The 14,580-nt window shown below is 30.5% G+C and overlaps 1 protein-coding gene across 1 annotated transcript; it reads left to right on the forward strand.

Moving 5' to 3' along the window:
* The first annotated feature begins 8,697 nt into the window (after positions 1 to 8,697).
* Positions 8,698 to 10,397, forward strand: LOC112747876 (BOI-related E3 ubiquitin-protein ligase 1-like). The gene is made up of 2 exons (XM_025796086.3): positions 8,698 to 9,486; positions 9,578 to 10,397. The coding sequence occupies exons 1-2, from the start codon at positions 9,124 to 9,126 to the stop codon at positions 10,112 to 10,114; spliced, it is 900 nt and encodes a 299-aa protein (XP_025651871.1). The 5' UTR covers positions 8,698 to 9,123; the 3' UTR covers positions 10,115 to 10,397.
* Positions 10,398 to 14,580: the final 4,183 nt, after the last annotated feature.

The following is a 14,580-nucleotide window of genomic DNA, read 5'->3' on the forward strand; positions in this document are numbered from 1 at the left end:
GTGAATGAAAGCATTGTATTCAGATTTTCATGAAAAAGAAGCATGGTTTTAGCTCCTCTGGTACATATGTCATATTTGAATAGTAAGAAAGGAAAGATAAATATTAAACATATTGGTACCATTCATAAACCTAAAATATAGTGTCTACATTTACTGAATATCCAAAAGCATTGCTTGCCAACAACTAAATAAATATCCAGAAAGTCATTAACAAAATACATCCAGAAATTCTTTAACAAAATAGTCAAGTATTTGGACACACACATAACCATTTTTCAGTGACACAAGATAAACATAATTAAGAAAATAACTACCCTAATTATAATAGTCTATCACAACTAAACATCATTCATTTCTTCCTAGGAGGTTTGAATGCTGGTTCACTCCTGGTGTTAGGACAAATTTCATGAATTCAGCCATCCTTAAAGATGTTCCAGCACTTACTCCTTACAATGGGTCAACACTTGATGATCTTGGGACTGGAGATGCTTTTCTCTTAGGCTGTAATTTGTCGGGCCTCTTTGCAGGAGTTACCTATAGTTGCATGAGTATAATACAAGTCCCCGTCAGTCAAAGTAAAAATTAAATTAAACAACTATTTTTTAAATAACGATTAAAAACACAAATAATAGGACATATTGGAATCCTACTTGTTCCTGATCTCCATTATCTGGTTGTGAAAAAGGGGTATGTGAAAGCACAATCTCCAAAGGAGCATTTATTGGGGCTGCAGAAGTGGCAACACCAGTTGTTGTAGAAGTGGCAACACCAGCTGCTGCAGAAGTGGCAACATTAGTTGCTGCATTAGCATCCTTTTGTTTCTCCTTAGATATTACAGCTGCTGCAGCAGCAGCAAGGGCAGCTGCAATGTCATCAGCTTTTCTGTGAGAGCAGCTTCTCTTCGTGTGACCTTTTATCCCACAATAAGCACAAGAAAATTTATTGTACTTTCTAGGTAGCTTTGTTGCATCTGTCTTACTCTTCTTACTTCCTGAAAGCTCTTCATCTGCATCCTTTCGTCGTTTTTGTTTCAAAAGACCTGGCTTCCTCCAAATCTTTGGAGCTTGGAGCCTACTATACTGAGACTTCTCCCACATTGCTTATCCAGGGATGGGATTCAAAGAATGCTTATATGTTTCTTTATATGAGTTCATTGTCAACCACTTGTGACAATAATCTTCAGAATTCCCATTGGATTTGGTTTGAGGTTTAGAGTTGGGCTGACTTGGAGGAGCAGAGTTCAGTTGGCCTGGGAGTGCAGAGTTTGCTTCAGGAAATGTGATTGTATTTTGTTCAAGGACTGTGTTTGGAATACATGAGGATGGATTTGAGGTGGTGTCAGATACCATGATTTTTGGATTCGGGGTCATATGGACCAGTTGTGGAACCTCATCACCTTTATGTTCAGAATTTTCATGCTCAAGGTATACATGCACTATACCTTCATTATTCTTTGCGTGAAAGTACATCTCTAAGAGCTCCTTGTCATGTGACAGTACTCTCAATCCAGTCTTCAAGGGCCTCTCAGGAGCTAGCCACCAGCACTCCTTCAAGTTGTCATATCTTAAAACCTTGTAATAATTTCTTATTGAGAACACGTTCAATGTATCTTCCTCTAGTCCAAATAACTATTCAATTTGGTCTCCAATATACACAACTTCTCCATCTTCTTTTGTCTCAAAACTTCCTCCATGGTGGATGATAATTGTTATATCATCATCCATCTACATTGCAAAATAACAAGAATCTCAACAATAATTTTAAAAAACAAAGCATACTGACTTAACTGACTTCAAACTCCAATCAAGACAATAAGTCATCATTCATTTTAAAACAACAAATTTTTTTAAACACAAGCAATAACACACACATGATAACATTTTTTCACAGACAGCAAAAGATAAAATCGACATTCTCTTCTTCATCAAGGAAAAAAAAATCCTAGCATCATTCACATGCAACAATTTTCAATGCCCTAAATATAACCAGCACCTTACTTCGACAATAACAATGCAATACAAAAACCGAAACAAAAGCCAAAAGCAGAGTATTAAAAAATTTGTGAAAAAAATAAAACTTCACTTCCTAACTTGATCTTCTTCGTTTCTTTCTGCGCCCATGTTAGTTCGTCAGCAACCTCACCCAGCAATCCAATACACCAACAATGTTACTCTGATTCTCTTTTTTCACAGTCAAGCATGCGAGAAGAACAACAACTTGGAGAAGAAAAATAGAAGACAAAGAGAAGGAAGAAGAAGGGTCAATCTACGTCTGTGTCTTCATCTACACGTTGGTCCAACTTTTTTAACCTAATAAAGCCCTTAAACGACGTCACATTAAGTTAAAACTGGGAGGGAACATAAAACGGCGTCGTTTTAAGCTTTCTTACGTGTCAATTTAACGTGCCACATTAGATCTCCGTTAACGGAGATAGCTACGAAGACAAACATGAGTCACGATTCAATATTTCAGAGTTTTAATTGGGTAACTATAAATTTTGGGATCCAAATTAAGGCCATTCAAAAATTTTAAAGAGCAAAATGAATATTAATTCGGTCTTATACTATATTAAGTTGATGACTAACCTCTCAATTTATTAGTCTCATATCAAACCTAACCGTAATATGTCCCAGAATTTATGAGTTACGTTTTATAAATAGTTGCTAGGAACTAATTTTTTTACCTAATATTAATATTAATTAGTCAATAAAAAATAGATAATAAATTGAAAAGTTTAAATAATTATTTTAGGAACAAAAAAATATCCCACCACGTTCTTCTATCTTACTATCTATTATGGAAAGTTACTCTACTTTTTTTTCCATGTACTTAAGATCGGGCGATTTCTAAGCACCTACACATCAGAAATTATCACTAAAAACGTGTTTGAAAGGTTAGAAATTAGAATTTATTCAAGAGTTAAATTTATTTTTTTATTTTAAAATAATTAAAAATAAATAATTTGAATTCTTTAAAAAATTTTAATTTTAATTTTTCTTTCATTTATAAATCAAACTAAAAAAATCTGTTTTTTAAATTCACTCACACATTCTTTAAATTTAAATTATATTCTATTAATATATTATAGTCATTCTAAATTATAAAATTGAATTTCAAATAAAAATTAATTCTTTTTTTAAAAAAAATAGAATTCCTTCTTATATTAAATAATTTCTAAACAAGCTCTTATATATTTATATTTTAATTAATTAAAAAGTAAGAAGGTCAAAAGTTTGGCATTAATTTTAATTCTCGAAAACAAAAATTAAAGGAGCGAATAAAGTTAGATAAGTTTAAAATTTTTTTATTTACGTATCTCTGAATCCGATAATCTAAAAACTAATAAGTTGGCCAATAGATTATAAATTACTACATGTACATACATAAGGAGATTGAAACACCCACACTTATTTAAAGTAACAAGTAAATTAGTCATTTGAGATTCGACACATCAAAATTAATTTAAATAAGTTTAATTTAAAAAGGGACAATTATCTTTCTCCCCTCCTCTATCTCCAAACTTTACTCCATAATAAGGAACAAGCTAAGCTAAAATTGCGTGGGGGAGATATATCTCGGTAAAATATAGTTACATAATATATATATAGCTTTGGAAATAGATTAAACTAAATTAAAGCAATACACATACATAGAAGGTTCCTTTAATTTATTACATCACAGTCATTCCAATTCCTCCAAAGAATGCCAACCCATATATATTATGGCATGTCCATTTTCCAATTCATTTCATTATTGATTCCCAACCTTATTATCAATCTTCACCTCACCTTATTACCTTACCTAGATATATATGATATATCTACATGGTCCCCATAATAAACCCATGGTCACGATACACAAACCTACTTTAAGAGAGAGTAGTGTGAACAAAAATCTATCTAACTATCTATCAATTTGAGGCTAATGAGGGGAGTCCATCGTTCTTTTGTTTCTAAGTGAGGACACATACATGGCCATATAATTAAAAGCAAAAAATGGGTCATGGGTCATACCTCGTGCTCTTATCTCACTAGTTATAATAATGAAAACTAGTTTAACTTAGCCTTATAGCCTACCTCATTGCTTGCTTGCTACAATTCAATATTCACAACTTGGAGAGCTCTATTTTAAGAATGTTGTTATTCTTTATTTTTTCTCATATTGAACTATATAAAAATTTAATTTTGATGCATTAATTTTATAAAACATTTTATACAGTCGTGCAATCACATCTGTTTTTTTAAATGACCATTCACACGGTAAATATAAAAGATAGTTATTTTTATTGATGTAGCATTACGCGTAATTAGATGCAATATAAAAATACTTTGTACTAACAATGCATGGAAATTAAATTTGTTGAAGGAATAATATATCATTCCATTAAAAAAATTTTAGTATTCATTATTGTCAATATTTTTTAAAACATATATTAAATATATTTTAAAAGTATATAAATATTTGTCTATAATTTCTTTCTATTGAACTTTACACTATAACTAACATAAAAAAATTGTATGTATGTGTAGCACTTGAATAATATTGAAAAGAGATAGAGAAGAAGACACCAAAAATTGGTTTAAAAAGTTAAAATGGTAGGGTTTGTATGGTAGTCGTTGTTGGCAATATATAGTAGGAGTCGCTTTCTCTTGTACGTACGTATTGGCTCCTGAATTAATATTCTTTGTTTCTTAATTACATGTGACATAATTTGTTTGTTCACCAAGAAACATTGAAAAGTTGAGAGATGATAACAAAAGAAATTTAAGATGATGGCCAATTCTATATACATGCCTTATATATGCTCGATCATGTCAAACAAATTAAAAGCTTTCATGGGCCTCTCAATTCTAATTTCAATCTCATCATGGACGGAGGACGGTGAATATATATTAAATCAAAGTTGAATAACGCCGACAATAATTATATTAACGAAACCCATCACCATATAGGTCTATTTAGTGCAACTTGACTAATTAAATTTATATTAATTATTTGAGACTAGCAATGTTGGACTACTACCCACCCAATAAAGCGTTAACAACTGTACGTCGTTAATTTTATATGTAAGATTATTACTTGAGGAGGATTATTCTGTTTATATATAATAACATGATTATTTCATATTTTGATTACTTTTATGTATCAGATAAATTATGAAAGAGCTTGCCGTGTAGCTTACTACCTAGTTTTCATTTTATTTTATTACTTTAGTTCGTATCTTTATCACACTATACTTTGATTTGTTTGTCAGTATTTGGAAATCATCATCAATTCCCACACACTTCACGTTGTTTTTGTTATTGTAATAGTAATTAATATATGTTACTCCCTCAAACGGTTTGAACTACTGCCAAATACATGCATTATATTCCTGACCTTAGTTTATTTGGTTTCTTAACTAGGCATGCATAGTTATTAGACCCCAGAAATTGAACTTGCTGATATACAAATTGAAAGTACTCAAACGTGTTAATGTTTCAAGTGGGAAGAGCGTATAAAATTTGTTCCACATCAAAAAAAAGTAAGGAAGAGTAAAGAATTTATAAGATGAGAGACCCGTTAATTTACTATAAATTAACCATTCTAATTTCTACCAACCTAAATTGATTTTCTATGTTTGTGATAAAAAAGAGATCAGAGTTGTTTGAAATGGTGGTGGATGGTAGGGGGAAAAGTGGGAAGTGTGATATATGAAATAGAAATGTCGTATTATAGGCAGGTTGATGCATGAAAATAAATAATTAAAGGGACCACACTGCGCTGCAAGGGAAGCATGGTGGTTCTTGTGACTGCCATTATCATCATATTCATGCAGCTCCTCCTGGCCCTGCCTCACCCCTCATAAATAATCGCCAACCTTCCCAATTCACAACAATCCCATTAATAATTCCATACCTATACGTATTCTATTCCATCTTCCAAATTCTCTCAATTAATACACTTGCAAACTATTCTTCTTATTGTTCTAATAACCATACATGCTAGCTAGGTAGATTAGGTAGATAAATCTCTCGCCTATTATAATTAACTAGTGCATGGTTATTAACAAAAGGGTCAAATGTATTTTATCTTTAAAATTTATTAAAAAATTTTAAAGTATCCATAAATTTTATTTTATTTTAATTTTGTCCATAATTTTTTTTCTGTATCAAATATATTCTAACAACTACTAATTCACTAATAATACATGATAATTATTTCTAGTTTGATTACATTAAAGATTATTCTTGTAAAATTATTATTAAATTAATCCTATTTTTTTTAAATTAGTCTGTCAAAAATATATTTATGCAATAATTTTAAAATTTTTAGGACAAAATTAAAACAAACAATATACTTTATCCTATACAAAACTATATCTACTAATACTCATAGATTTAATTTGCCGTGCAGGGCTGCAATTATAATTAATTAATAATTGTTTAACTATGTTTACTAATTAATTAGTATACAATATGCCGACCCTACTGCTGGAGGGACCTGCTAGACAAAAGCAAATTTCGTGATGCCATTCTTCGAATCACTCTTCTCTTTCACATTTTTTTTTCTCTCTTTTGGTTTTGGTGGCTTCTCTCTTTCTTTGTCACCATTCTCCCAATTAAAGATAGTAGCAGCTGGTAGAAGTTCTTGATTTTTAGGTAACTTCACCGAATACCGGCTTCATTTTTTTTTCCCTGTTTTTTTCGCTTGTTAAACTTTAAATAATATTACCATATTCAAGTTAAATTATGTTATATATATAGACATAAAAAGTTAGCAGCTACCCGTACGTGAACTTATTGAAATAAGGATCGACTATATATTTATATTTATAATTAATATAATTTATATTTGTAATCAAATTTTATAAATGATATAATTAATTATATTTATATTTACAATTAAAATATAAATAAACATATAAAAATATAGTGATAATTAATTTTTGGTGCTTATAAAATTTTAGTTATACACTTAATTATACCGCCACAAAAACATTTTAGTTATTTGACTGTAAAAAATTTAATTATTTTATTGAAAATATATAAAATTATCTGATTAAATATACATAAATATGAGCTTTCTTATTATATTTTACTATATAATTAATCAAAACTTATATTATATATATTAATTTTAGTATGTATATATTTTGGTGATTATAGTGATTATAATATTTTAAAAAGTGTTAATTGTTAAAATTATTAAAGTAACGTTTTTTTATTATTTGGCAATGTTTTTTAAAAAACTTTTACTAAAAAAATATTACTAAAATATATAAAAAAATAGGATAAAATATATTTTTTGTCCTTGAAATTTGGTAAAAATTCTAAAAATATCTCTAAATTTTATTTTATTTTAATTTTGTCTCAAAAGTTTTTGATTTGCATCAAATATATCATCGACAGCTAAATTTTCAAAAAATTAATACCAATCTAACAAAATACATGAAAATTATGTTTGATTTTCTTGTATTGAGGGTTGTTCTTATGAAATTATTGTTAAATTGATCTCAAATTTTATGAAAAATTAGCCATTATTAGAGATATATTTGATGCAATCAACAATTTTTAGGATAAAATTAAAATTAAAATAAAAGTTAAAAATATTTTTAAAATTTTTATTAAATTTTAGAGACAAAAAAATATATTTTACCTTAAAAAAGTGATGACTTTAGATTTAACAATACTTGCATAAATACCATAATCACTATAATATTATAATAAGCATATAAACATACTCTCTATATATAGAGATAGATAGATAGATATCCGAGTAAACATAAATGATGTTGATTTGGTTGATAGAGGATGATGTTTGAAAGCATATCGTAAACAGATTTGAAAAGGGAGCAGTATATTGGCAGGCTCCAAATCAATCTTTAATTTGATTAATGAATATGAAAAAAGAAGTAAACTAAAAATAACAAGCTAATTAAGCTAAGGTAGATGTAGTCAATTTTGTTGCAGCTATTTCCTTTATAGATAACGAATGTCAGGTTTGAAAGTTTCTTGTGTTGCTGTTGTACATTGTGTGTGCGTTAGTTATTAATTAATTATATGGGGTTCAATTTTGCTCCGTTAGTTTTGGCTATTTGAAATCTTTTCCGATAAGCAAAAAGCTGTTACTATTAAGGAGAGAAATAATGGACATATATGGCTGTATATATTCGCGTAATCCAATTAGATCGGAGATATTTTGGTATGCTTTGTTCATCGCTAAGGTTAATAGTTAAGATAATTGACACACAGCTGTTAGGTTTGAACATTCTCAAACCTAATAAAGAATTCAACGTAGCGTTACCACCATTATTGACACTGGTTTTAAGGTTCAAGGATCGTAATATAATTAACAACCTAAATATTATAATATCAATCTATAATAAAAACGCGGATAATAAGCTACCAATCTTTGTCAAGTTTTTTAGTGATATGAATTTTAATTTCAAAGTGAACGTAATTATTATACACAAATTGAATTTGTGTTTTGGTTGGATAGATTCAATTAACGAATTCCTCCTTTTCTTAAAACAAGCCTAATAATAATATGAGTTGTTTTTTCAATGAATAATGTTTGATAAAACGTTTTATCAACATTTTTTTGTCATGCAAACATCATTGGATTAAGACGGCATGAAACTTCAATTTGATTTATATAAAAGTAAGGCAACCAGCAGAGGCATGTATATATGTCAAAGGGAAAAGCATAATTTGTATTCACATTTTCTGTTAATGAAAATTATAAGCGTACGTGTATATATATAAGGTTGGAGTTTTTAAATAAAATAAATTAATTGACGTAATTTATATGGAAGGAGTTGGCATTAATAGGAAAGGAAAAAATAACTACACATAAAAATAATTGCATCTGAGTTTGTATCAAAGTTGAATTGTTTTGAGGTGTAGTATAGAAAAGGGTGGCGCGGGTGGCATGGCATGGATCCATTGAGGCAATTATTTAATAATTAAGAGTGAAGGGAAGGAAAAAGGCTAATTAAGGTGGGTGTGGTAGGGGCAAATTGGGAAGAAAAAGATAATGTGCCTTAGCTTGAGCTGCCTACTGCGTCGCCTCTCATGTACGTTACGTTGCTAAATAAGAGACTCACTCCCTTTCTTCATTTTCATTTTCATTTTGTGATAGATGGCTGTTCAAGCTCAATACCCATCCAATCTTCTCCTTCTCAACACCAACAACAGTAATAATAACGATGACTATTCTTCTGCCTTACAACCACCTCATCAACTCTCCCGTAAGAGACCAAGACAACCAACCCCAATTCCAATTCCAATTCCAAATAATCTCATGAATCAATTCAATCCTCCTCCTCCTCCTCCGCAACAACAACAGCATCAAAATCAAAATGTAGTCTCCACTGGCCTACGCTTATCCTTCTCTTCTCAACAAAGACTACAATGGCAGCAGACTTCTTCTCTATTATCGCAACAATTAGCAGACCAAATCAAACAACAGAGACACGAAATTGATCAATTCCTACAAGCACAGGTACCTATCATATTCCTATCTAGCTATCACTTTTTTCCAATTTCAATCTCTTCTTTCGTTTCGTCTTATTAAAGTTGAACATCTTCTATAGGGAGAGCAATTGCGCCGTTCATTGGCGGATAAGAGACACAACCATTTCCGCGCACTCATAACCGCCGCCGAGGACACATTAGCGCGACGCTTGAGGGATAAAGAAACAGAGGTTCAAAAAGCCACGCGCCGCAACGCTGAGTTAGAGGCACGCGCCGCGCATCTTACAGCCGAGGCTCAGCTTTGGCAGGCCAAGGCAAAAGCGCAGGAAGCCACCGCCGCTTCCTTGCAGGCGCAGCTCCACCACGCCATCATGAATGCCGCCTACGGAGGCGGAGCCGGTCCTGCAGGTACGGCGGATGACGCCGCCGCGGGGGTAATGTCGTGCGCGGAGGACGCCGAGTCGGCCTACGTTGACCCGGAGCGAGTGGCGGCGGCGGCAGGTCCAAGGTGCCGCGGGTGCGAGAGGCGCGTAGCGACGGTGGTGATGCTGCCGTGTCGACACCTTTGCGTTTGCGGCGAATGCGAGATGCATTTCCGTGCTTGCCCCGTTTGCCTCACCGTTAAAAATTCAACCGTTGAGGTTTTTCTTTCTTAATCCCAATTTCATAGGGTTTCGTTCGTTGAACAAAAAAAATAGTAAAAAGAAAAAATTTAATTTAATTTTTTGTACATGACGGTCTTCTGTGACTCGAGATAGTTTTTTTTTTTTTCAAATTTTAAAATTATAATATAATATTACTCTTCCCGTGTAGAATTACCTTGTTACCTCTGGTAATTGTAAATGGCCAAATGGCTATAGTGGCATTTTTCTTTTTTCTTTTTTAAATTTTCTTAAATTTCATTAAATTGATATTGGGTATATACTTGATTTGGGGTAATCTTGGTGCATAATGTTGAGAAGCTTCTCGTTAATGTGGAGCATCCATATCCATATAGATGCTTTGATGGGGTGCGGCATTAAGTTATGCTTAATTTCTAGGCATTATTTATTGTATTTCTGCATACTTTGTTTACAACTGTCAAAAGAAAATACTAGTTTTATTTTAATACGTGATTCTTTGAAATTATACATAAATATCACATTCAGATTCCACTCCAAGCACCATGGTTGATGCTACTAGCCAATTTGTTTATTTGTTTCTTTTTTGGTGGGAACGAATTGATTTTGGAGCACACTACTGTCCACATTCCAAGCAACCCACTATAGGGTGGGGAATAGTGATGTGCACATAGTTTCAAGGAAAGCATTAATTTGTTAATTGTTATCAAGGCTATTTGGGTTTCCTTTCTTAGGGAAATTCTTCATACTTTGGGAACATTTAATATATGCTTTCGTAGCTTTTATTTTATAGTATTCGTAAAATATGTGAAAATTGAGAATGTTGATCATGCCAATACTTTTTTCTTTTCCACCTTAGATTCCATGCGAAATTTGATAGGTGGGTAATCTTTACACCTCTTTTGAGGGGTCCTAATTGGTCAGAATGAAAGGAGGGTGGAAGTTTTATAGATGAGCTAATAAAAAGGGTGGAAAATAAGTGTGTTTCGAGTGCGTTTTCACTCTTTTTATTTTAGTATTCTTTATTTTTAGAATGTAATAAAAAATACAAAATAAAAGAAAATAGAAAATAAAATATAAACTAAACGTATCTAAATGTTTCAAAAAATTGATAGTGATTTTTCAAATCTGATTTTATTTGTACTACATTTTGAATAGAAATCTACAAACCAGATATTCTAAAGTAAAACCTTATTTACCTTGATATTTGTTCGTTCTTCTAGTTCATTAGTAAACACTAAATGGTAAATATATATAAAACATTATTTATCAAGTTAATCCCTATACATTTGTTTATATATATATATATATATATATATATATATATATATATATATATATATATATATATATATATATTATTGTATTCTAATGTATATTTTATATAAATTTAAATAATTAATTTAATGATTATTTTGTATATATAATATAATTAAATAATAAATCAGTAATATTCATTGGCTATAGACTAATGAGGCTTACATGCATTTATATATTACACGTCACTTTATTTTTTTTATTTTTAAATAGATTAGTAAGTGAACTATTTAACTATAAATTAAAGTCATCAATTTGAATTTCACCTAATTTACTCGGAAATTGTTAGCCCATATACTTGTCAAAGTTTGCAACATAAAATGTTGCTAGTAATTCTGGCTCAAAATATAAAATCACATATTATATGTATGATTTAATTTTGATAGGTTGATAATGTAATTTTTTTTTAATATTGTCGTTCGAATAATTTTTTGGGGGAACAACACTATTAATACCGTGATCTAATTCAACACTATAAATATTTTCTTGTCTTTCAACTTTATTTTTTGTCAATCTTGTCATTAATGACGAACACTATGATAAAAGGCCCTTTAGGTTAAGTGAGGTGAAATAATGTTTAATTATACAGGATTTGGATCATCTAAAATTTGAATTTTATTTTAAAGAGTAAAGTGTAATTTTTTATTTTTAAATAGTTTTTTTTATATTTATTCTTAATCTCACCTATAAAATAAATTGTGAGAGATCACATTTTACTCTTTAAAGTAAAATTCAAAAACTTTAGAAAATTCAAATTCAATTATACATATATACTTTCTGAAGTCTGAATTATGAGGGAAAAAACATATATACTTAAAAGAGAAATGTTATTTATAGAATTAATAGTTAAATTAGTTCTTAAAAGATAGGTTATTTTTTAAATTTATTTTTAAAAAATTTATTAATTAAATTTATTTTTTAAAAATTAGAGATAAGTTTTGTTTTAATCCCTAATGTTAAGGATCAAAATTAAAATCATCCTCAACGTAATTTTTTATTTATAATCATCCTTAATGTTTTTTCATATTAAAATCGTCATTTTTAATAAAATTTTTTATTTTATTACTAAAATACTTCTATTAATAAAAAATTATAAAATAAAAAAAAACAAAGAAAGAAAACACGCGAGGGGACAGCGGAGAAGGGAAAAGGGGAACGGCGTAGGAGAGTGGGAGAAGGAAAAGAGGAAAGGGAAAGGGGGAAGGAGAGGAGGGAACAGCGCCAGCAAAGCGGGAGCTTTCTGCTTCTGCTTGAACTTCAGTTTCTGCTTCTGTGACTGTTGCGTCGCCGGGAAGAGGAGCCCGACGCGAGGAGGGCGGCACGCGAAGGAGAGAGAGAGATCTGAAGTTGAGCTGGGTTCCTACCACCGCCGATCTGTCCAACCGCTGTCGCTCCGTCACCCACGAGCTGCCGGTGGTTTTGCTCCGGGTTTTGCATATGCTTCTTCTTCTTACTTCGGCTTCTGCTCCTTACTTTGGGCTTTGCTTTCTGCTTCTGCCTGAGTTTTTGCTTCTGCTTCTAATTCTGATTTTGATTTGTTATTTTTTGATTTTATTGTTGTTGTGTGTTAATTTGGCTGTTGAATTTGTTAAATTTGTGTTGATTTGTTGATTTGTTGAATTTCTTATTCTTTGATTTGTTGAATTTGTGTTGATTTTATTGATGTTGTTATTCTTGGTGGTGGAGGTGCTAGTGCTGGTTGATGTTGTTATTCTTGGTGGTGGAGGGTATTTTTATCTAGAAAAAATTAAAAAAGATGATTTTAATACAAAAAAAATATTAAGGATGGTTCTAAATAAAAAATTAAGTTGGAAACGGCTTCGATTCTGACCCTCAACATTAGGGATCAAAACAATACTTACCCCTAAAAATTACAAACTAATTATTTTTAATATGAAAAAGTATAGATAGACAATGAGAATACTAAACAATGTGAACAATGAATATGTCGGATGTTCAATGCAATAGATATGCAGATGATTATGTTCATTATTTTTAATTGGATGATTATTCTTTTTTATTCGGTTTACTCATGCATAGTTAATAATGGGCAGATGTTCAATTCATTAGGTGTGCATATGATTACTCTAATGTTAGGGTTTAGAGGATAATTTAAGAGTGGAGTATTTTGTTTTATTTTATTGGGCCAATTTTAAAACTCATTGTTCACATAAGTCATTGTCTACCTAACAAAATCCTTTTAATATTCTATCTCTCTATTAACAGTTTTCGTTAACGACTAAAGATATAGAATGTTAACTCATAATATACACTATACCTGTTATGTCGAAATAAAGAAAAGACAAAATAATTAATTTATAATTTTTAAAAGACTAATTTAATTTATATAATCTTTTAGAAACACATTTAAATAATGACTTATTTTTTTATGAGCGAATTTAACCATTAATCCTATTTTTATATTATGTAAACATTATTTTTCAAATTTAAATGTTATAATATGGTTTATTGTAATGACTACATGCAATATGATGCCTAATGACCCGAGTGTTTCTCTATGTGTTGCTTATACCAAAGAGCAACCTTTCAATTAAAGCAAAATTCAAGTTGTGCACACAAAAACATAGGCATCATCGCAAGTGTATGTTGACCCTTCTTGGAAGTGAAGCAGCTGATGAATATAGTAAAAATAATAACAATAATAATAATAATCAATAATTCTTGGTTCATGGAGAGAGTGGTAAGTAATAAGTAAGTAGGACACAACTAACAGGAGAAGCAGAAGTTGAAGTGATTTCCAAGAAAATGTCCTTCATCTTTCAACATGATTAAAGTTTTCATTTTTCACTGCCATGCCCATCCGTATATTTATTAGGTGGATCCATTTCATATTCCATGTATATAATTCCAAGTTTCTTCACAAATAAAAACAAAAACGTTTCCCTTTATTTTAACTTCAATTATTAAAAAGAGGTTGAACTCAATTTGAATACAGAACTGTGACAGTGAGACAAACGTTACAACTTAGGCAACACAAGAGAAAACCAATCTCAAAGGTCGCTATTATTATTGTTACAATATGTTTATTAGTCAAATAAAAAAGATTGGATCTTAAGCATGTAACTAATCTTTTGTTATTAATTAGTAGTACATGATAATATGATTCATAGCACTAATAATAATAATTGTGAGTGGTTGTGGCACTGACTCGTATAGATAGATAT

Source organism: Arachis hypogaea, chromosome 15 (genome assembly GCF_003086295.3).
Source record: "Arachis hypogaea cultivar Tifrunner chromosome 15, arahy.Tifrunner.gnm2.J5K5, whole genome shotgun sequence".
Taxonomy (NCBI): Eukaryota; Viridiplantae; Streptophyta; class Magnoliopsida; order Fabales; family Fabaceae; genus Arachis; species Arachis hypogaea.

Coding starts and splice junctions, on each gene's coding strand:
- LOC112747876 (XM_025796086.3), top strand. CDS start 9,124: ATGGCTGTTCAAGCTCAATACCCATCCAATCTTCTCCTTCTCAACACC. Junction 9,487..9,577: donor ATCAATTCCTACAAGCACAG/GTACCTATCATA, acceptor CATCTTCTATAG/GGAGAGCAATTGCGCCGTTC.